This window comes from Phalacrocorax aristotelis, chromosome 7 (assembly GCF_949628215.1).
Source record: "Phalacrocorax aristotelis chromosome 7, bGulAri2.1, whole genome shotgun sequence".
Lineage (NCBI taxonomy): Eukaryota > Metazoa > Chordata > Aves > Suliformes > Phalacrocoracidae > Phalacrocorax > Phalacrocorax aristotelis.
The window spans coordinates 16,615,920-16,637,522 of record NC_134282.1 but is presented as its reverse complement, the minus strand read 5'-3'; the positions used below and the strand labels follow the sequence as shown (position 1 = coordinate 16,637,522).

Here is a 21,603-nt window from a genome sequence, read left to right as displayed (position 1 = left end):
CAACCCTCTGTTACACTGTGGGGTTTCCTGGGACTGGCACCAAAAGGCGATTGGAGCTCATTTCACCCTTGCAAAATTGAAAACACAGACTAGCGTGGGAGACCGGACATGCTCTGATAATGTTACAGCATTTGGGCTTGGTTTTGATTCTCGGAGCGGGGAGCGTAGGTGAGGGGAGTAGAGCAGAGGTTATCTGGAATGAATGCAGAAGGGCTGTGCACAGTCTGCAGCTGCAGCAGTGATCTCCTAACACCAAGCAAGGGCATGGAGATGAGTAGCTCTCATTGGGGAACCTAGCTCCTGGGATATTTAAGGTGTATAAGTTGGTAGGGATTTGTCATTTCTGTTGCATCTTTTTCTGTGGGCATGTGTGCTGTATTGTCAGGACCAGTCTCTCTCCAGCTCAGGCTGGCTGGGGTCTGGGGAAGGCTGGAGGCAGGGGCAGGAATTCTGTCATGGTTTGCTGCCACTTCTTCTGCCTGCCTCTGTGGCCCTTCCCAGGGAAGCAGCATGGTCAGCGGCACTGACCAGACTGCCCCAAGCCAGGGGTACCGGCTCTGCTGAGTCCTGAGCTCTCTGACCTTACAGAGGGGGTGAAGAGCAAACATTTACTAAATTTCAGCTATAAAACACCAGCACTACTCCAGCTATAATATAGATGACCTTTCCATCTAGTTTAGCCAGGATGGCTGACAGTTGCCCTGGCAGTGTGTCAGAAAGCTTCTGTGCTGTACTTCACCCTGCTCTTACTGGGGAGAAAAATCTGCAAACTTTTTATTTTTCCTCCAAGAATTTTGCCAACAGCACTATGGCTCTAAACATCCATTATTTGGGCTCTGCTGTTTCTGCAGCACATGGAGGCTGGTGCTGAAACGAAATCATTTGCTGAAAGGAAGCAGCAAGCTGTAAGAGGAAAGAAATGTGATCTGAGTAGTGTACAGTCTCAGAATTGGAGTCTGAGACTGAATTTGTGCTGAGTCTGCTACTCACTCGTGCCGTATGCGTGGGCAAATCTCTTCTGGTCTTGATACTATACATGATCTGCAGTTCCTGGGTTTGAATTCCTTACTCGTGACCTTTGGGGGACACTGTTTGCAATGGTACTTGAGGTCCTCTGCTTTCCTTGCCTCAGCTAAGCCATCTTTAAGATGGAAAAAAGGCTTAGATCTCTGCACTTGTGTTGTAGGATGTTTAATGAACCCAGATGTTCTAATACCCAGAGAAGGATAGTAAAACCTGGTGAACCTAATTTTGGTCCTACAATGACTTCTTTGGCACTACTGAAGTCATATAAATATATACTGGCTTAAAAGAGATGAAAAACCAGTCAGACAACAAACATAACAGCCATATGAATATGGAATAATGTTATCTTCTGATTTCCAAACAAAGCTGGCCTACGTTAGATACCAACTTATTTAGAAGATGTAACTGTAGTTGTGCTCCTTGTTCCATTCTTCTCCCTCTGCTAACCAGGCTGCTCTCTCATTCTCCAAGAGCTCCCAGCTTTTGCAGGGCAAGGGTTGGGGAGAGCGTCACAGTTAGAGTTGTCTTGGGGAATTAGAAAAGCAGAAAACTATCGTTGCTAGGAGAGGAAAAGCAGCCTCAAGCTAATTACCTAAAGGACCCACCTAGTGTGAACAGGTGACTGCTGTGCATAGTCCTTTGGTGGGAAGAAGCATCGTGTTTGCATAGGAAACTACTCTGACAGCTCCCACAGGGGCTATCAGATGGGCTGTGTGGTAGGATAAGCCCAGGACTGGGGCCAGAGGGAGTGACACCCCAGGAGATGGAACACTGCCCGGAGTGACACCCCAGCATGGCAGGCAGTAGCTGTAAGGCAGCCAGGAGACTCTGTCCTGGGAGTTTAATTTCAGGCTTTGCTGTTATTGCCTGGGTTCTGAGCATGTCACTTACACTCCCCTGTACCAGAGGCTCTCAGGCACTGGTTTTGTCCCCTCTGAAGCTGGCTCTAAAGTGACAGGCATCGCCAGTGCTTCTGGATTCAGGTGGTAGCTGGAGCAGCAAAAGTCTGACCGCAGCAAGTCAGAAACCAAGGTCTGGCTCTGGAGGTCAGAGCTGCCGCCTGCACCATCTCTCCTGAGTACTGATCTGTGCTGCGTGTCTCGCACTTAGCAGAGAGGCCAGGGGAAATCTGCAGATTAATAAATTACTGTCTGTAAAACACTTTGAAGATGGAAAGCCCTGCGCAACTACTCAGGATTATTACTATATAGCTCTTCTTCTACTGATGGGGTTCCAAGTGGCCTTATTTTCCTTATGATTTGTGACAGCCCCTGAAGCTGAGAAGCTTATTTTAGTGTGTAAAGTCAAAAGAAAAATAGATTAAACTGTATTATTGTTTTCTAAAGAGACTAAATCCCTCCCCCATCATCTTCTCCTGGGATTTCCTGACTTCCTCCTACTCTTCCAATCTCAGCTTCTTGCTGTCCTAATTTAGGACACGATTTTATAACTATCCATACCCATCTGTGAGTTACTGTGGTTGTAGAAGTTTATGGAGCTTGGGGGCATGAAGTTATTCAACACCGAGGGTGTTGAAAGGTACATAGCCCTGAAGTGGATGGAGATAAAACCTGCAGAGCAGAGCTGGTCTGGGTGCAGATGTGTAACCACAGCCACCAGCCTCCCTCCGCACCAGCCAGAGTCGTGCCCGCGGAGGAGATAAGACCTTGCTTCTGCTTCTTGTCAGCTGAGGAAATACGTTGTGAGGGGTGAGGTTTGTGCAGGCGTCAACATGACGCGACCCGTCTGCACAGAAGTGCAGAAACGTATGGAAGAAAGCAGCCTGTTTTGGGTGTATTGCTGGTGAGATACTGGACGGCTGCTTTTGCGACTGTGTATATCAAATAGGGCATCAGGGGACATCGGGGACCTCTTCCCTGTTCTCTTATCCATCATGCCCCCGGTTGCAGCTGCGTGGTTGTGCACTCAGTATCATACATTTTATTGCACACAAATGACTTCTGCTGGGCTCGTAGACCCTTACGGTGCATTTTACTGCCTGCTGCATTTTTTTCAGTTCCTGTCCTCATCCCAGAGCAACTGCTGCAGCACAGGGTTTCTTTATTTTTTTAACGCAGGCATTCCTGTGGATGTTTGTGGTGGGCAGTTCAGAACTGTTGACTGGATTTTAAAACAGGCAACAGAGACCCAGGCTAAGTGCAATAACTAGGCTGCATGGGTTTAACTAAGCAAGCCTGTGGCAGAGCCAGGAGTTGAGCCTGGACCTTGTCAAGTCCCAGTCTGGTGTCCTATGCACACAGAGAGCCCCTGCCAGCTTAAGCACAGCCCTATGGTAGTGCTAATCCGGTAAACCTCCTTTTCATGCTGCCTCTCCTACAGATGATTTTGCAGCAGGCCGTTCTGTTTCCTCTCTCTCTTTCTCCTCCTCCCATGCTGCTCTGCTTTACTTCATGCAGCAATTTCCTCAATGAAGTGGGATGGAAAGTAGCTATTTGCTTCTTTTCTCGTTCAGGCTTTGAAGCAGTTCATACCCCTACCTTTATCATTTTGATCTCAGTTTAAAAAAAAAAAAGCCTCCAGCAAAACATGTCAAGCTTGGTAGAGAAAAATGAGTACTTTTTCTTTTTAGGCCCAGTTACTGGAGGTAACCAAAATACTCAGTGCCACATACAGTAAACACAGCCTTACACGCATGGAGAGGGAAGGTATGGAGCTCACTGTGGAGGAGTTCTAGAAGACACAAACAACCCCTACCCCTCCCCATGTTACCTACGGAAACTTGGAGTCAGGAGCTATGCAGTGAGGTTAAGACAGGCCCTTTTTGGTGTATTTCCACTGGAAGTCAGATTATAAATTCTTGCAGAGTTTGTGCAGCTTCCAGGCTGAGCCTACAAGGCAGTGTTTGAGGTACAACCAGTTTTTAGGCATTCTCTGACCACTGTTTCTGCTGTGGAGATAGTGGGAGCAAATGGTGAGAGCTAGCTGATCTTGGCTAGGGCTAGCCCAAGTTCTCTGTCATTCCCACCGATTTCGGTGTGTTTGGGTCTGTGACTCTTCTCCCAGTTCAGGGAAGATGGTCTCATTTGCTTTGTTCAATGCTACCCTCCCTCCGCTATGGTGTACAGTCTGGTGGGATGCGTTTCCCATGCAGTCTGTTGCCCTGACGCGCTGCCTTATTGCTCAGCTGCTGAGCAAAACACAGGGGCGGGAGCATGCTGCTGTGGGGTGGTCTTGTGCAGGATGCACGTGTGAAAGGAAAACCACAGACGCAGTGGAAGAGTGGGTGCTCCTGGTATTGGCGTAAATGGAAAGCGCACCCACGTGTGGCTGCTGGCCACAGCTGGTACCTTCTGTGCTCACAGTGCTACTCTTCTGTTCAGCCCAACTTCCTCTGCTTCCTTCTCACTGAACACTGTGAGCTTGAAAAAGAGGGGGGGAGTATTTTTTAAGGTACTAATGATTAAATCTCCCATAATCACTTTGCATGACCAGCTTTTTCTACCTTATTGATGCTGATTCTTGCATCAAGCTAACCGCTGGCCTGGCTGTGCTCCCTGGGTGAAGGCTGACTCATATCAGCTTTGCTTTAAGATAATGCAGCAGGGGTGGCTGAAGAAAGTAGGAGGCTGTTGAGAGAGTGCACCCCCATCTGATGCTAATGTTCAAATGGTGTAGGGAAGAGGGGTCTGCAGTGTCATTCAGCTGGCAGCATTGATGGCTTCACGTCCTGCTGCCACTGCATGGTCCCAGTCTGTGTGCAAGGCGGGCCCCTCCCAAAATTAGAGGTAAGAAGGGCACATCAATTTGGCGAATGGCAGTGTAATTTGTGCTGGCATGATAGATGGCCTTTCATAAGAATGGCTTTTTATTATTTCTTCACAGAAATATTAACTAGGGGAAGCCTTTGTAGCCCCAGGGGAGGACCAGGGCGGGAAGGGGTGGAGGTGGTGTGCAGCTGGTAGAGTTTTGGTGGTTGAGATGTTTTTTTTTAAATGGAGGTACTCAAAATGACTGCATAGAAATACTAAACTGTGGAGAAAATGGGATGGCATTTCTTGATGTGGCCTTACTCTGGTTTTCTTTTTTGATCCACGGGTTAAGCAGTTTATCTCTTCTTGAAAAATCCAAATAATTGTACCAATTTCACCTGTGTTTTGACTGTGTGGGTGCTTATAATGGGTGCTGCAGATGTATTTCAGGTGTGTGCCTTCAGAGCTCTGTTCCCGAGGGGGTAAATCAGTGCAGTAAGTGAAAGGTTGGGCAAGGTTTCCAGAAATGTCTGTTTTCACCTTTATGCAGCTGAGCAACATAATTATTTTTTTCTCCTCTCCTTTAATTTTCTGCTTTTCATCTGGAGAAGCCACTTTCTTCAGTTTTGTTTGGCTTCTGAGAAAGAGTCTGTTTTGGGATACCTGCTGTTTAAGGGCATGGCAGCACCAGATTCAGAAATGGGACAGATTTGACTGTTTCTATAACAGAAGAGGTTTCTGTCCCGTGTTATCAGTAGCAGATAGCCCTATGAACACAGATTGCAACGTAACAGTCCAAGCAAGGAAGATACTCGAAGTTAACTTTACCAGTTCACCTAGATCCCAATGTGCATCAGGGAGGGGCAGTAGTGCAGCAGCCTGCTCTTATCTTTTTCTCAAGACACATGAAATCAAGATGGGCATCTTTGCAGACAGAAAGGTCAGGGTACTTTCTCTTCCAATATTGGAGGTGGGTGTTTCCTTCTAGCATGCAGCCTCCCTCCAGTTTATATAATCCTCATCCCTTTTCCCAAGCAGGGCTGTGGAAACAAGCCTGTCTCTTGACTTTCTTCCCGCATTGTCTGTCACAGGTAGGTATTATGGGTCACAGACTGCCCTGCTGTGTGATTACAGAGCACCCAGCAGTAAGAGGGGTCAGTTGAGGCATCTGCGATACATCTCATCAGTAATGAGAAAAAGATGGCTTCTTTCAAAAGTGTTTTGCAGAGGCATTTCTAGGAAGATGCATTTGTGGGATGGTGAATTTTTAGAGAATTTTATTGTATCCCTCAGTTATGTGTGTAGTGCTCCATTTGCTGCAGCATGGAAGGGACCAAGCAGCTGCATATACCTCTCCCACCTCTTCACTGGTTTCTATTTGTTAGTGAACCTCTGAAGTCAGAGCATGAATGCTGATCCTACTCGATTTAACCAGGAGCTGCTCTTAACTCCAATGGCTGTTTTGTGCGGGAGACGTTTCAAGAGAGAAGAAACTCTCTTCCCCGGCTTAGTGAAAAGAAGTGTGAGTTGCTGCAAATGGGCACAGCACCATAGAAGTTAGTGCTGTTTCTCACATTTAGAACTGGGTCCTTGGATCTTCTTTCTGCAATGTCCTCTCAAATATTGTTACTGGAGTCAGGATATATCAGACTCTGTGTGTGTGTGTGTATATATATATTTTTTAGTGGGAGCTGCTTTAGGCCAGTGAGGTTCAGTGTGAGGTCATGCCATTTTTTTCAGGCTATCTCTGGTTTAGACTGACATCCAAGTAGCTGCATGCTGATATGAGCAGCAAATAGGCTCTGAATATCCAATAAAGGTTAAAATAGTGAAAGGGGCACACAGGGAGCTGTTGGATGCAAATAAAATTATACTGCTAATAATGCGAGTATCCCCTTTGCTTTACATGTGTGGGGGGTGTGCAGCCGTCTGTCTGGGCTTGACTCATCTCCTGGGTTCTGCTCAAAAGTGCTACCACAGCAAAGGATATTGTTGGCACAGGGAGAAGAGCCACATTGTAGCTGAGGAGGGAGAGGCTCACAAAGGTGTGTGAGGGATGCCCTACGGTGCTCTCGCATGCCGTGTCAGGCAGAGCCCAGCTATCTTGGGCATAAAACACCCCAAAAGATAGAAATAGCAATACTACTGTCAACATGGCATGGGGAGAAGGGAAGTCATGCGAAGTGCAACAACTTCTGTACTCAGTGTTTTATGTGTGAAGGAGGCCTTGCTTCAGCCTGTGGTGTTTCTGCCATCTCTGTTGTGAGCAATGGGTTGTGGCTTTGCCCCCTGAGCCCTCAGAGCTGGGCTGGGCTGGCTTTGCCCTGGCAGCCAGGAGGAGGCCTTGCCAGCAGGGCGGCAAGCACAGCTGGTGATCACAAGCCACACAGCTGCTTGTGCAGTCTGTGGCGTAGCTGCTCATTACCAGCATGGTTGTGTGCTGTGTTGGGGTGCATCTCTGAGCATGTAGCACCCCAAGGCAGGATGCGCGTGGGGAGCCTTAGGACTAGCTGTTCAGTGTGACACTGTTCCTGAAGCCAGGCAGGTTAGACAGCTCTGAGACAAAATCTCCAGGTACAGCTCTTATAGTAAAGAACAATAACATTTGCCTCTTCCCCAGCCAAGAAGACAAGGCCCATACATTGCTTTTGAGTAGTCTAGGAAGAAGAAACAATAAAATAGTTGTATTTATTTTCAATAATTCATTCAGGTAGAACGGGTAAGTAGTTTTACAGTGCTGATTTATGAGCTGTTGCAGAATGTAGGAGCTGTTCATGGTTGCAAATTTCATTGATCTTTACAGTACTGAAATTCTTGGAGTAATGTTTTACATAGTTCTCTTCCTCTCTAGTCCTTCCATTTGAAGCAATAAGGACAATTTGCCTTTATGCAGCCCAAGAGGAGACAGTGAAGTCAGGTGCTGGGAAGAGGACCTGGGTGTCCTGATTTACAGACCCAGGTCTGCTCCTTTAAGAGGGAAAGCCTTTCTTTATAAAAACAAATGCCACCCATCCATGAATAGTAATTAGTGCTTTATCATGCAATTAGTGGGCAGTCTTTGGCATAGGCTCATTTGTCTCATTCTAAGGAAACTTCACCATGCCTAATCCAGTAGCTTGATCTCACCAGCATAAAGCAGCGTCCTGGTTCCAGTTGGCCTTGACCATGGTGGTGACTGGTGACTATGTGCCTTCCCATGGTATAAGGCTTCCAAAAGTGGTTTGGTCTTTCAAAATGAGCCTTGGCGCTGGATGTGGTAGAAGCCATACTGGATGATGCTGTGCAGTTTTGAAAGAAATATCTATATATTTCTTAGATGACAAGCAATAGCACTCCAGCCATTTGGGTTTGGAGTTCCTACTAGCAAATACTTGTACTCTGGGTAACTTCACTGCCTCTTCCTAGTCCAATTCACTCTCTTCCTCCAGAAGTAGCACTCTGTCATACGGGTGTTTGGCATACCACAGGAGGAGGAGTGTAGTTTGCGTTTACATTTATGTGTAAAACCCGCCAGAAAACATTTCTATTCTTACTGGCCCAGATCCCTCCTCACTGTGACTAACCATTGCTGAGCCACAGGAGTTAGCATTGCTGCCTTTAAGTGCTATGGGCCTGTCTTAAAGGTTTATCTCTTTGCTTTTCTTAATTAAGTATGAATTTGGGGCCAAGCTACATCCCACTGTCTATTTAAGGAAGATAAAATGCTAAAAATTCTGCTTTGGACCTGTGAAGTCAGTTCAGAAGAACTGGGCTCAAAGAGCATATTGTATTCTGGTTTTCCTCTTGGTCCCAGTTCTTCTAATATCAGCAAACCGGAGAGGCTTTGCAGTGTCATCTCTGGTGTGCCTGTGATATGCTGAGACACCGCTCCTGAGGACCACTGCAGGTAGCGCACCTCTCTCCTGTTTGACTCACTTTGGGCTCTCAGATGTCAGGCCACCCTAGCTAATTCCCCCCAGCAGCTACAAGAGATGTGCTGGGAAGCACGCCTTCCCACGCTCTGCTTTGTCAGCGTGGGGAGACAGGAGGTGCAGTGACAGGAGCTTGTCTGTGTGCCTCAGCTGGTGCTGGCAGTGCAGGTTGCTACCAGGGTGTCAGCAAACCTGAGACTGTGCTTTGCTTGCACAGAGTCCCTTTGTGACTGGGCATCCTGATGGGTAGGAGGAATGGAGTGGAAAGGAGCACTTGGAAGAGAAATGGTTTTTGATTGTGCTGTTTGTCCTGAAACTACTCATTAATGACAAGAATAAATTAAAAAAAAAAAACCACCACCACCGCACTGCAGAGCTTTTTCTTATGCTGACCAGTTTCTATGTCAGCCTGTGTCTGCTGTAAGCTGCACTGAGCCTGTTGAACTGTGCTTGGGGACTGCACCTGGGGGCTGCCTGGGAGTCCCTAAGGGAACCTGCTGCCACCTCCTCAATACTGTCTCTCCTGCCCCTCAGCCTCCCTTCACAAACTTTACTATAAACAGTTGCTACATGTCACTTATTAGTGCCTGTACGCTCTGTCTTACCATAGTGTGCACAGTTGACACATGAATCTGTCACAGGAAAGACAGCCCTCACTCCCAGAACCCACAGTCCAGCTTCTTCTGGCAGGGGCAATGGTCCATAGCTCTAAGGGAGGGTTGATGTTTGCATTGTTATTTTTTTTTTTTCCCCTCTTATTTCAGCACCTTTATTTCCCTCTTCCCTTCACTGTGCAAGGATGCACACACACCTCTAGCATTGTTTTAATCCAATCCAGATTTTATCTTCCCACACAATATTTTAGGGTTGAATTTTTTTGGATCTCCATAGGAAGCCTGCTGTTATGCAGGAATACCCTGTCCTATCCTATTGTCCTGATAGGGGATAAATAGCTTGGAAGAAATGTAGGAGGTGTTCAAATGAAAGTAGAAGTTTGTAGGTTCTCTACAAACGAACACAGTATTCTTGCTCTGCTTTATAAAAGCCCAGCTTGCTTCCACTGAAAACACTAAGTTTTTGCCTGTGATTTTAATGTGGACAGAACCAAGGGCTGTGGGGAACATGGGCAGAACTGTTTTTCTCCTGTACACTTGCAAGCTAAGGTACCTTGTTCTTCCTGGCTGCAGAACGCTGTGATGACTGGGGTGTGGACACCATGAAGCAGATCCAGATTTATGAGGGGGAACCTGCCAAGATCAAATGCCCACTTTTTGAGACCTTCTTGAAGTATAACTACAGCACAGCCCATTCTGCTGGCTTAACCCTGATCTGGTACAGGATTGGGCAAGACCGGGATCTGGAGGAGCCCATTAATTTTCGTCTCCCGGACAATCACATCAGTAAGGAGAAAGACACCCTTTGGTTCTGGCCTGCTTTTCAAAATGACACTGGGAATTATACATGCATGCTCAGGTATGTTGTGCAGTGCAGCTTTTGTACGTCTTCAGAGTAATCGAAGGACTTTAATGGAAGCAGAAGAATTATGCTGTTAACACCAGATCTTTCTGTAGGAAGAAGGCCATTTACATAAGCATTGATGGGAGAAGAATGTTACAATTATAAGACCGCTCAGTGCTGAGCCAATTTATATCATAATAATGCTTGGAGCCTTGCAAACATTAATAAGCATGCTTCTCCTTGCTAGCTGCAAGTGTCCATGAAAATATTATTGCTGAGCCCGTGGCAAAATCCACAGGCAGTCATCATTAAGAAGTGATCTGTATGTCTAGGGTAAAAAGAGCTTCAGATGCAGGGGTAATGTTTTGACTGCATGCTAATTTGGCAAAGATTCATGAAAATCAGACTTCTAGGAAATTAAAAGTGTGTCTAAGTGTGGTACAAAAGGAACATAGCATCTGCTATGCACTGAGCATGAGAGCTCTTTCTGATCATCTTCATGTTGTCTCTTGTTCATTATGTCTTTGACCCTATTATCTGCTTTACCAGCAGGAGACTAGATGTTGCCTGCTAGTCATCTTTATAGGCTTTTCTGAGCTAGTGTGGCCATCTCTGATGGTGTTTTCTTTCCCATTTACAAATGAGTCAGCTAAGGCTGTGTATACCTCATCAGCACTATGGTGCTTGTTATTGCATATGTGATTTTTATTTTGTTCCACTGCTATAGGAGTAAACAAGTTTCAACTAATCAGCCCTATCCTCCTCTGTCCTTAGAAATACAACCTACTGCAGCAAAGTTGCCTTTCCCTTGGAGGTTCTTCCGAAAGATGAACACTCTTGTGTGAGCCATTCAATAAAACCCACTGAGGAGATGTTCTACTTGGAGCACACCAATGAGAAGATCATATGTCCAGATATTGATGGGTTTTACCCTGCTAGCGTAACACCAACTGTCAAGTGGTACTTGGTAAGAAGGACTTATATGGGCAGTGGGGGAATGCAGTGTTGTATCTGAAACAGCAATGGTTGGCATGAGAATCATAGAGCTATGTTTCAGAGCATCCCAAGTGATGAAGCTGTTAATGAAGCTTTACTAATTTTAAAAGCTTCGTTTCCATTGATGTCAAGGGTAAAACTGCTCTTGGAAGGGAACTGAGAGCTAACACTGAGACGACTTGACCAGCGTGCACAAGTGGATAATATTCTAGTAGGGGTTTAGGAACCTTAGTTCAGCTGCAGGCAGTATACCTCACCTGCTGTGTGAGCCAGTCACTATCCCTGTAAAGGAAACTGTGATTCATATTCCCTCTTCTGAAAAACAAAACCGAAAAACAAAACAAAGCAAACCCAAAAGCCCCCCGCCAAAACCAAGCAAACAAACAAAACCCACTACCACCCCCCAAAACAAAAACCCCCAAAAAACCAACACAAAACCACCCACCTGCTAATGAAAAGAACATCCTTTCCAATATCCTTTGAGGTCAGGAAATGAAGTTGTACATCAGGACTCTGCAAGGACTGTGGGTGCCCTGTTTGACACAATTCAGCAAATCATTTTGGTGGATGGATGGAACCATTCCTACCCCACCCTCCTTACTGCTCTGATAATTAGGCTGTCTCTAGCTGTCCTCAGGCTCTTGCCTACAGGATTACTAATTTTGACCTCAATGTTTTTCTCTAGGTGTGGATGGCTTTAGTCAAGAGAGAATAAGAATTCTCAGGGGATGTGCAGCCAGAGGGTTATGGGACTGAATTCTCAAACTGCTTATAAAGTGCTTTTGGATTTCTAGATAGAAGCTTCTGTACGAGTGAATTTAATAATAAAGAAAGTTGGCAACAAATATATCTAATGATTAAAAAAAAAAACCCACCCCAAAAGAAAAGTCCCAACTCTAAAACCCTTCAGGAAAAACTTACTTTTGTATCCAAGAGAAGCAGTTTCACTCCAGTAGTTGAAATGGTTTACTTGTACTATTCATTGAAATTCACATCTCAACAATCAATTAGCAGGATGAAACAAAAAGCCCCATGGAAGTAATTTTTCAGGCAGCAAGTCATCCCATGCCTAATAAAAATCATTAAGACAGGGGTCATATACCTTTTTAAACTGCCCCATTAGGATGTATCTGATTTGGAAATGTGCCATTCAGAAATAATCTCTTAGAAAATGTGCACATCTTTGTCATAAAACCCAATCAAGATGTCATCTGCATAACCCCTTCCTGAAAAGGTATCTCTAGCTTGGTACTTGGCAGAGGTTTCCTGCCTTGCCTGACAGAAGAAGAAGAGTTATTATGGTTTCTGTACTACAGATTCTCATTTGCCTGTTGCCAATTCTGGGGCCTCATCCTCAGCTGAAGTCAGTCAGGGTAGCTTGATTAGTCTCGAAAGAGTTAGACACGCTGACATCAACAGGGGACATGTCCTGTAGTTTTAGCATCCATTTGTGAATACATCAGCATTTTATTCCTGCCTCTTTACTTTCACTCTTCACACTGCTGAGGTGCTCACCTTGATTGCAAATGTACTTCTGGATCAGAGATCTCTCTTTTATAAAATTGTCTGTGTTTAAGGTGGGATAAAACTGTTAGGGTCATCTGCTTCGTCACTTCATTTTCAAGGTGAATGTACCAGTTTGTATTCCAACATGCTCGAAGTTCATGGTATTTAGGTCCGACCTACATCACAATTCCAAGTATCATATTCATAGTTTAAATCCAGAACTTTGTAGTAGCATTTAAACCAATATCTTACTTTTGAATCCCAAAACTCAAATGTTTTTTCTACCCAACTCCAGAACTGCAAGTTGGTGAATGGCTTTTATGAGCGATACCCCCAAGGGCCCAAGCTTGTCATCGGCTTTGTCCGCAGTGTATATAAAGGGAATTACACTTGTATTGTGACATTCAAGGACCATGGAAGAACCTATAATCTCACCAGAACCATAATGATGAAGGTGGTGGGTAAGAATTACTTTAAAACATATAAAATGCAGGTGGATAACTTCCGAAGTGGTGAAAACAGCTGGAAGGGTCTGCCATAGGACCATCTGTGGTTGTGCTCAATCTGCATTGCCCAGGTGACATGGTATATTTTTGCTTGCTGCGGTCAGCCTCCTGTGACTGCTCAGGATGTGTTGCACTGGAGGTCCTACCTGTCACTGTGTCAAATGCCCCAAACAACACAGGGGGTGACCAGGCTTAGGCTGGTGAGGTACAGCCCATGAGATGGCCAGGGGTACCCTCTGCTGGCATGTGAATGCATAACCCTGGGACTCCTCGTTTTTTGCCTCCAGTGCACTTTGCTCCTCATTATTTGTGGGGTTGTCCCACTATAGTCAACGTGCCTCAGCCTTCTTGCAATCTCTAAGCCTTGTATGCTGAGGTTGAGACTATTAATCAGCCAGGCAGGGCTCCAGTTACACAGCAGAGCGCTGGTAACAGCGACAGGTCCATCCCAGGCAAAAGGGCTCAGCCTACCTGCCAGGGAGTTGTAGACAGAGCTTAAAAACCTATTGAATGGTAGAGCACATGCTGAGTCACATGGCAACTGCTGCTTTAAGAGCTGAATTAAATACTTGTAACAGAAAACATGTTTGTGTTTTGTTTTTTAGAAGCAGCAATAAAAAGAAACTGGTGCAGGTTGTGCCTTGTGGGAGATGAGGGGTATGGAGCTCTTCTGATGTGAGAGGCCCAAAAACTTGTATCTAGACTTACTCTGGAGGAGCCTCAAAGTCTGGGTGTGGTCCTGAGTTTGGGGACTAGGATTAGATTTCTCTTTGCATGGAACTCTGCAGCAGGATTGTATCACAAATTAGATCAGGGCATGCGCAGTGGGGTTTGAAGGCATCGTGAGCGAAGCTGCAAGGACCCTAGGTTCTCATGAAGTCTGGGTCCCCGTGGGGGGGCTGTCTGTTCTCTCCCACAGGATCTCCAAACAAGGCCTTGCCACCACAATTCACCTCTCCACATGAGAAAGTTGTCTACGAACTGGAAGCAGGTAAATTGCAATGCTTGCTGCCTGCTGTCACCACCCTGGCGGCCTGCCTCTGGGTTGGGGAGACCCACCCAAGCACAGAAGCTCTCCTCTTCCACTGCATGCCCAGAGCTTTACCTCGGAGAGCGCATGGCTTGCGACAAGTTGCCTGACAGAAAGCGTGGGCTGCCAGTTCTTAATGCCAGTATAGGAGAGCAAAGCTTTGCAAGTTTTTGCAAGCACAAATAAAGATAGATATTAAGACATGGAGATGCAGGACTGCAGCTGCAGAAGCAGATGGAACAGGGACCCTCAGCTGCCTAGAGAAATTCCTGTAGGACCTTGTCTCAGCCCTGTCCCTGGCTGTGGTTTGCTCCAACCCTCCCTCATTCAGCCCCTCAGTGGCTTCAGCCTTCTGACTACTTTTTGCTCATCTCCTCTTCCTTTCTGGCTGACTATTTCCTAATTAATGACAGCTGTCCTTTTGCTGGCCTCACAGCATTGTGTAATGGGGTACCATACCCCTTCCCCCACCCCATCTGTTTAGACTGATAGCTCTTTGGAGTGATTCCCTATATTGAGTGGGTCATGTCCCATTACATTGCTGTAATAAATGTGATGCCAATGATGATGATTAGCAGCAGAGTCTTCACTTTAAAGCACAGCTTTTTTTTTTGCTCAGAAGGTCAGACTTCTTCCATTGTCACTCTATAAGATAAAATCACTTATGGGCTGATCGCAAAGATATTCACACTTCCAAGCCTGATCTTGAGAGTAAGTTAAATGCCTGAGCAAGTGTTCCCACACCAAAATGCTTTTGCAGAGTTGGATCCCTTGCTTTATGGCATCTGTCCCCTGTGCGGTGGGGATGATTAACACTGCCCAACTTTCCAAGGAAGTGGTTGGCATGGAGCATCTCCCTTTGGGTGGGTCACTTGGTGCAGTCAAGGAATTTTTAAAACCTTTGAAAAGACAGGATAGTTTTTCCTGTTTATTTTTCTGCCACAAATCAACATGCCTGGGATGTTAAACTGTTATCACGTGTGTGAAGGTGGATGCTGGCCTCACTTCATCCTGAAGGGAGGCAGAGCTCAGGCTGGTAGGATCACTAGAAAGCACAAAAGTCAGGGTGATGCTGTTCCTGCTTTGCAATACCTCACTGTGGTCCTTCCTTCCCAGGAGATGATCTTGTTCTGCCCTGTGAGGTTTTCTTCACCTTCCTGAAGGGCTCCCGGACTGAGGTGTGGTGGACCATAGATGGGAAAAACACAGATGATATTGTGGACCCCAGGATAAAAGTCACACAAAGGTAACATAGTAATGTGAACCTTCATTTGTATCTAACAGTCTCTTGGGCCCTGCAGCGGGGTGTGGGTGCAGGCATGCAACAGTCCCATTTTCCTTGCCAAGGGAGTGTGGAGCCCCCCACTTCCCTGTTAATCAGAAACACCTGTGTCTGCACCTTGCTGTGATGAGCACCAGGAGCTCCAGGGAGGAGGCCTCCACACCTGGACAGTGTCCCATCTTACAGAAGGATTTTTGACGGAGCTTTGTTTACAAGTTCACGTCATCCCTTGTTCAGGTCCTGCTAGTGGTGCCAACAGCTGGTGCTGTTGTGGGAATTCTAAAACAGGAGCAGACAATTTTATTTAGAGGAATGTTCCCAAATAACAGAAGTGATAAAAATATTTCAAAAACAGAGGCTGAAAACAAAAATGTAGCATTATACATAGTATCAATTAGGAGGGATGGAGATTCAGTTACATGAAGAACCTAAATGAGGTTTAGAGTCCCATTTGCTAGGTGCTGAATTACATGTGGAAGGCAGTCGCAGCCCCAGTCAATTTGCAAACCTACACAGAAAGAGGAAAGGCGAAAGGAAGTACTGTTATCCGTATTTTGCAGATGATAAGTCACACAAATAGAGACAAAGTGACTCATCCAGGGTTGCACAGGGAATGTGACGTGGGCTCTGAATCCTGAGTTTATGAGATCTTGTTGCTTTGTAGGCAAGAACTTCCTTTATCTCTAAAATGCAATGTGACACAGCTGCAATGCGAAAATTAAGAGTGGCAAAAAAATATTAAGGAAAATCAGAGAAAGGAACAGCTGCAGATGCATTAAAATCTGAAATGTGTATCAATTTATAAATATCAGTTTAGGTGTTTTGGTTTCTTATAAAAAGAGTCGGGTTATATCAGGGAAAGGAGTATTTGTCACTAAGAACTTGCTGCAGTTTCACCTACGTAATGTTCTAGTTTTTCTCTTACAGTGAAATTACTAGAGATTTTGAAGACAAAACTGTCATAAGGACTCTAACAGTTGCAAAAGCCACAACAGAGGACTTGAAACGGAATTATACTTGCTATGCCAGAAATGCCAAAGGCGAGGACCATAGCCAGGCCGTAGTGCGCATGAAAGGTAAAATACTTGCAGAGCATGGGCGTGAAATGAGGCATGCTCAGAGAGGGCTGTTGGTCCTGCCTCGAGCCTTGCCCTCAAAACAGTAGGGGAACAAATAATTCCATCAGGCCTTTTTCTGCAACACATGCCATTCTGTATGCACTGCTGTATTATTACTGTCATACTGCACTGCTTCTTGGATTCAGGGAGCAAAAGACATGTCACACATACCCTACCATGGCCAAGTGCCTGGGGAGAGAGAGGGGTGGATAGACCTGTTGTTCTCATGCAATCCATGCACCACAAATGAAGCAGACCTCAGGGGACAGGCTGCTTGAAATGATTTCAGGTTACTTGATTGCATGAGGGTTTTGCATGACGCAACAGCTACCAGTTGGCATCCTCCAGAAGGCAGGCTGCACTCCTTGACATTGCTCAGGGAATGAGACAGCCTAACCACAGTGCTCTGTGGTTTTACTCCTTGCTGTGATGATGCTCCAATCTAGATACAGCCATCTTAGCGTGGATGGTATGGACTGATCCAGCTCTGTCCAGTGTAGGTTTTTTTCCTACATTTTTCTTTCATCAAAGATTTTGTTCCTGCTTCCCAGACCCACCTCTCAGTAATAAGAACAGAGCCTTCACTCTAGGTATGTGAGGTTTCCTGATTAAGGTGGATATTTCCACCTCCTTACCAACCTCATCTAGAGCTTCAATACCTGCTTGCTGTAAGTCAGACCACCCCCCTCTCTTAAGGGATGCTGCCCTGCCTTGTGCAGCTCATGCCAGGCACCTTCTTCCCCCCACTCTGCCCCATTAGCATGGAAAGGCTCACAGAGGTCTTTACTGGAAGAGCTCTTTCTCTTCCTTGTTGGTACTTGTCCTCCTTCCTTTTTAATCCTATGCGTTTGGACAAACCTTTTCTGGATTATTAGGGGGGAACAATAGACCAAACACACAACTGAGGCTGAAACCATCTGCCAGTGTGTTCATCCTACTTACGCAATTCTTCTGGGTTGATAATGGTTGCACATGTAGCAGAAGCAAATCTAAAATCTTCAGACTCTTTCTCTATACAGCAGCACCCAAATGCTGTTTTCTATGGACTGATCTGTACTAGCCTCTCTCTTCTTCCCCTGTCTGCTCCTGGGCAGTTGAGTGGGTTTGCTCTGAGCATACCTGGTTACTTACCACCCCTCACTTCTGCTCTGTTCCATAGCAAAATCCAAGAACCATCCCTGACCACTGCTGGCAGATCAACCTTTAGCAAAGCTCACTGCAGACCATCCCACTTCACATTAGGAATATCAACCATGCCAGAACCTAACCTCTGAGCACTTGTGTTCCAGTTTTTAACCCAATTCCTTGAGTTTTCAGCAAGTAGCTATATATGTTGGCGCCAACTCTTTCATTACATTAGGTTATGTACGTTTCCTGCTTTTTCTGGATGATTTCCCTCTCCTCCTCATGTACTTACTGCTGCTCATCACCTAATGGAAGTTGTTAAATTCCTTCCATTTTCTTTTTTGTAATTCAGTTTCTAATAAGACTTATTAAATCTTGGAATTTGGTGTTGTTTCCACTTACTGCTGTTTTTTAATTGTGTAGTTTGCTAGTGTGCTTGTCAGCTGCCATCTGAATCACCACAAAAATGGAGTTGCCCAGGGATACAGTTGGAAGAGTTATTTTCTGTCCTTAATACAAAGGAGCAGCAGTGGTGTGACAGACACTGTGTGATTTGGAGGGGGGCCTCTAATGTTCTGGCTTGATGTCCACAGGTTGTACTATTTGCTTGCAAGCATTTCAGCTTTTCTGTAATGAACTCTGATTCTTCTTTCCTGGTAGAAAACAATCAGGCCATGGCTAGTTATATCCTTGCTGTCAGTCTGGGACAAGCCACAAGAACTGTGTATATTTGATGGGGAGGGAAAATGGTGGCCATTGCCTTTATTTTGCTGCAGGTGAGCTTTGACTAGCTCTCCTAGAAGTAAATGCCATTGTGTTGCCCCAAGAGTTTACATATGCTGCTAAGAAAGTCACATTCACGAGCTGGATTTGGACTGTGCGGGTGGTTTCCATCAACAGGTTATTCTATCATCTGGCTGCTCCCAGGGTCTTGTTCAGAGATGAAGTCCAGCCTGTACTTTGACATGCTTTGCCAACCCAACCAGACCTAGTAACCCAGAATGGGGACTCTAGGGTAGCCAGCCAGCATGTGTCCTGCCAGAAAAGTCTTAGCTTGGCCACCTTCCTCTGAAGGGCCAGCTTGGCTCTTGAATGTTCCTCTGTGGTGTTTGGCTGCATGTGACACAAGCTTGTGCCTGCTTAGCTGAAGGCCCAACCTGTTCTGTAAACCAGACCCCCTCTTTCTTTTTGAACCCAGTTGTAGCACCGAAGTACACTGTGGAGCTGGCCTGTGGACTCGGGGCAACCATCCTTCTCGTTGTGGTGCTGATAGTCATTTATCACGTTTATTGGCTTGAAATGGTCCTCTTCTATCGAGCTCATTTTGGAACAGATGAAACCATTCTAGGTAAGGAGTTAAAGGGCTTATATTTATTTTATCCTGCTACAGGTCAGACCATTTAGGGATAGGAATTTTCATCTAAGCTATTTTTAACCCCTTCCATTTTTATACCTGCATTCAGTGTTGTGTGGGTCATTTTAGAGCAAGAGAAGTCACGCTTAGGGGAAAGAAGAGAGCAATCCTCTGTATTCTCTGCAGAGGTGAAGCATGGACACCTCAGGCTCCCTGGGGGACTACCCTGCTGATGGCTAGCTGTTTCATCTGATCTAGATGGTCAAGATAAGTCACCAAGTTTCAGTAAGTCCCTGTTTTTTCTGGTGACTATGTAAGGATTCGTGAATCCAGGATGATTTGCTTTAAAATGTGGGAAGGCATCCAAAAAGATGGATCTGGAAATCACCCTTCTGTCCTCTGCTCTTCCACAGCTTCCCTGTGCTAGCAGGAGTTCATCTCTTGGGACTCTGAGCTGAGATTCCTTCCTCTGTAGAATGTGGAGGGTGCTCAAGCCCTTGCAGCTTGTGCTGTGAACCTGCCAACGGGGTGCGGCAGCTCTCAGAGGGTGTAGGCAGGGTGCAAGCCTGTCTGGTGGGACTGCTTGTGTGGATAGACAGCAATGAGAGGAAGTAATGTCAGAGGTGACAGAAGGACCCTGCACAGAACGGGTTGGTCACCTTGCTGCAGTCTTGTGCCTTCAGCAACCCAGCAGTGTCTGTGTACCTGCAGATTCAGGCTTGGTAGTCAAAGAGGCAGTGCTGCTGTCTTGTAACTAGGGAAATTAACGTGTTTTAACCTGCGATGCCTGGGCTCAAAGCAAGCCTTCATACCTGCTTTTCCTGCAAAGTAAGTCAAGGCTCAGCATGTGCAGTATCACAAGTGTCTCTTCTGCCGTTTGTGTTTCTCTGTGCTCTCAATGCTCAGATGGGAAGGAATACGATGTGTACGTGTCCTACGCACGCAATGCAGAGGAGGAAGAATTTGTGCTGCTGACGCTGCGAGGAGTTTTGGAGAACGAGTTTGGGTACAAGCTGTGTATCTTCGACAGAGACAGCCTCCCTGGGGGAAGTGAGTATTTCACAGGGGGCTGTGCTCCATGCACATCCTCTTTTTATTGTTCTTTGAGGTACTGATAATTGATAGGAAATGGCCTGTCCAGATTAACTTTATCCTTTTGGGTTTTTCCCCATCTCTGTTAACAAACTCTTGTTGGTATCTTCTAATGTTTTTGCTTCACATGACAATGTTGCAGATGCTCCAGGCCACCAAAAAGGCTGCGGTGGGCAAGTAGTGGTTGTTGGTCTTTTCAGTTGCTCTCCCCAGGAGTGATGTGCAGCAGTGATTGATCTATCAACATGAAGGAACTGGACCGCTGACCTTCATGCAAACTCTCTGAGCTGCCTTAAAAAAGGGGATAAAGTCAAGGCTAGAAAAAAAAGTCGGGGGAGTGTAATTCTGGACCAGACTGGTAGCTCACAGAGGGTAACGGTGAGTGCCTCTAAAAGCCAGAATTGTCTGCTTCAGGGAGGTGCGGAGACCACCATGCCAACATCAGTGAGAAGATAACATGGCCTCCCAGAAGGCCTCCCACTCACCCTCATTAATTAGAGAGTCTGTGTCGAACATGGCATAGAATTAAGTTGCTGTGATTAAGAGTACTTTGTTGCAGGTAGTGAGACTCATCTCTTCACTAAGATGTAGATTGTTTTTCACTGTTGCAAGCTAAATCATACAAGGTTCTGGACACAGTGTCTGCTGGAGGGATGCAGGGATCACCAAGAATGGAAGTTTGTGAAACTGTCCAGATATGCATACAGTCACACAGGTGCCACAGCAAAGGCATAAATCTAGCCAACACTCTGTTTCCAGTGTCCCGGAGGCTCAGTTTTCTGTATGATCCCTAATGCCAACTAAAAGCTGAAAGCCTGAACTTTTGCCAGTGCAGACTGCCCCACTTTGAATTCATGTGCTTTGGGTCACTGTTGAAAGAACAGAACCTGTGCTGCTAAAGTCTGTTGGGGTTCCTTTTGGTTAGGACAGGAGGAACTGCTGGAGTCCCAGCCCAGCTGTGTGACAGAGGGAGCAGAATCAGACTGGGATCTTTTATCTTTATCTCCTACATCACTGCCAGGACACAGCACCTCTACGTTTGAAAGCAAATAAATATATGTGCCTCAGGGGATAGTGAGACAGCTGCAACCCTGATGATGTTCCTTCTAGAGAGAGCCTGGATGACATAGCAGGGCACCCTCCAGGCTCTATTTGCTTGATGCCAGTGCCAAGCATCAGAGCAGGTGTGCTCTGAGCTGTTCTCACTAGTTGTTCCTCAAGACATACATCACCCTCCCATTCCCTCTGCTACTTCTTGACATCCTTCCCCTGTCCCTTTGGAGGGTCTCATTTTTCTCCCAGCACAGCTGTCCTGCGCTCCTGGCCCTTCACTCTTATGCCTGGAGCACTCCCATCCCTGCTTACTGTGGCAGTCACTGCCAGCCTCAATCCAGCACCAGCCCTGTGGAGCACCACTGGGGTGGCTCATCATTGCACTGCCATTTGCAACACTGCTGGGACTTTCCCATTGCTGTTTAGCTGGAATTTG

The 21,603-nt window shown here is 46.0% G+C and overlaps 1 protein-coding gene across 4 annotated transcripts in view; it reads left to right on the top strand.

The window, feature by feature from the left end:
* Nucleotides 1-21,603, top strand: part of IL1RAP (interleukin 1 receptor accessory protein) — a 49,550-nt gene that overhangs the window by 19,292 nt on the left and 8,655 nt on the right. For all 4 annotated transcript variants that reach the window (XM_075098963.1, XM_075098961.1, XM_075098960.1 and 1 more), the window contains exons 3-10: nt 9,835-10,120; nt 10,880-11,072; nt 12,903-13,068; nt 14,033-14,104; nt 15,260-15,389; nt 16,353-16,501; nt 18,867-19,016; nt 19,929-20,072. In XM_075098963.1, coding sequence (XP_074955064.1) covers nt 9,835-10,120; nt 10,880-11,072; nt 12,903-13,068; nt 14,033-14,104; nt 15,260-15,389; nt 16,353-16,501; nt 18,867-19,016; nt 19,929-20,072 — 1,290 coding nt within the window. The remainder of the gene's footprint in view (nt 1-9,834; nt 10,121-10,879; nt 11,073-12,902; nt 13,069-14,032; nt 14,105-15,259; nt 15,390-16,352; nt 16,502-18,866; nt 19,017-19,928; nt 20,073-21,603) is intronic.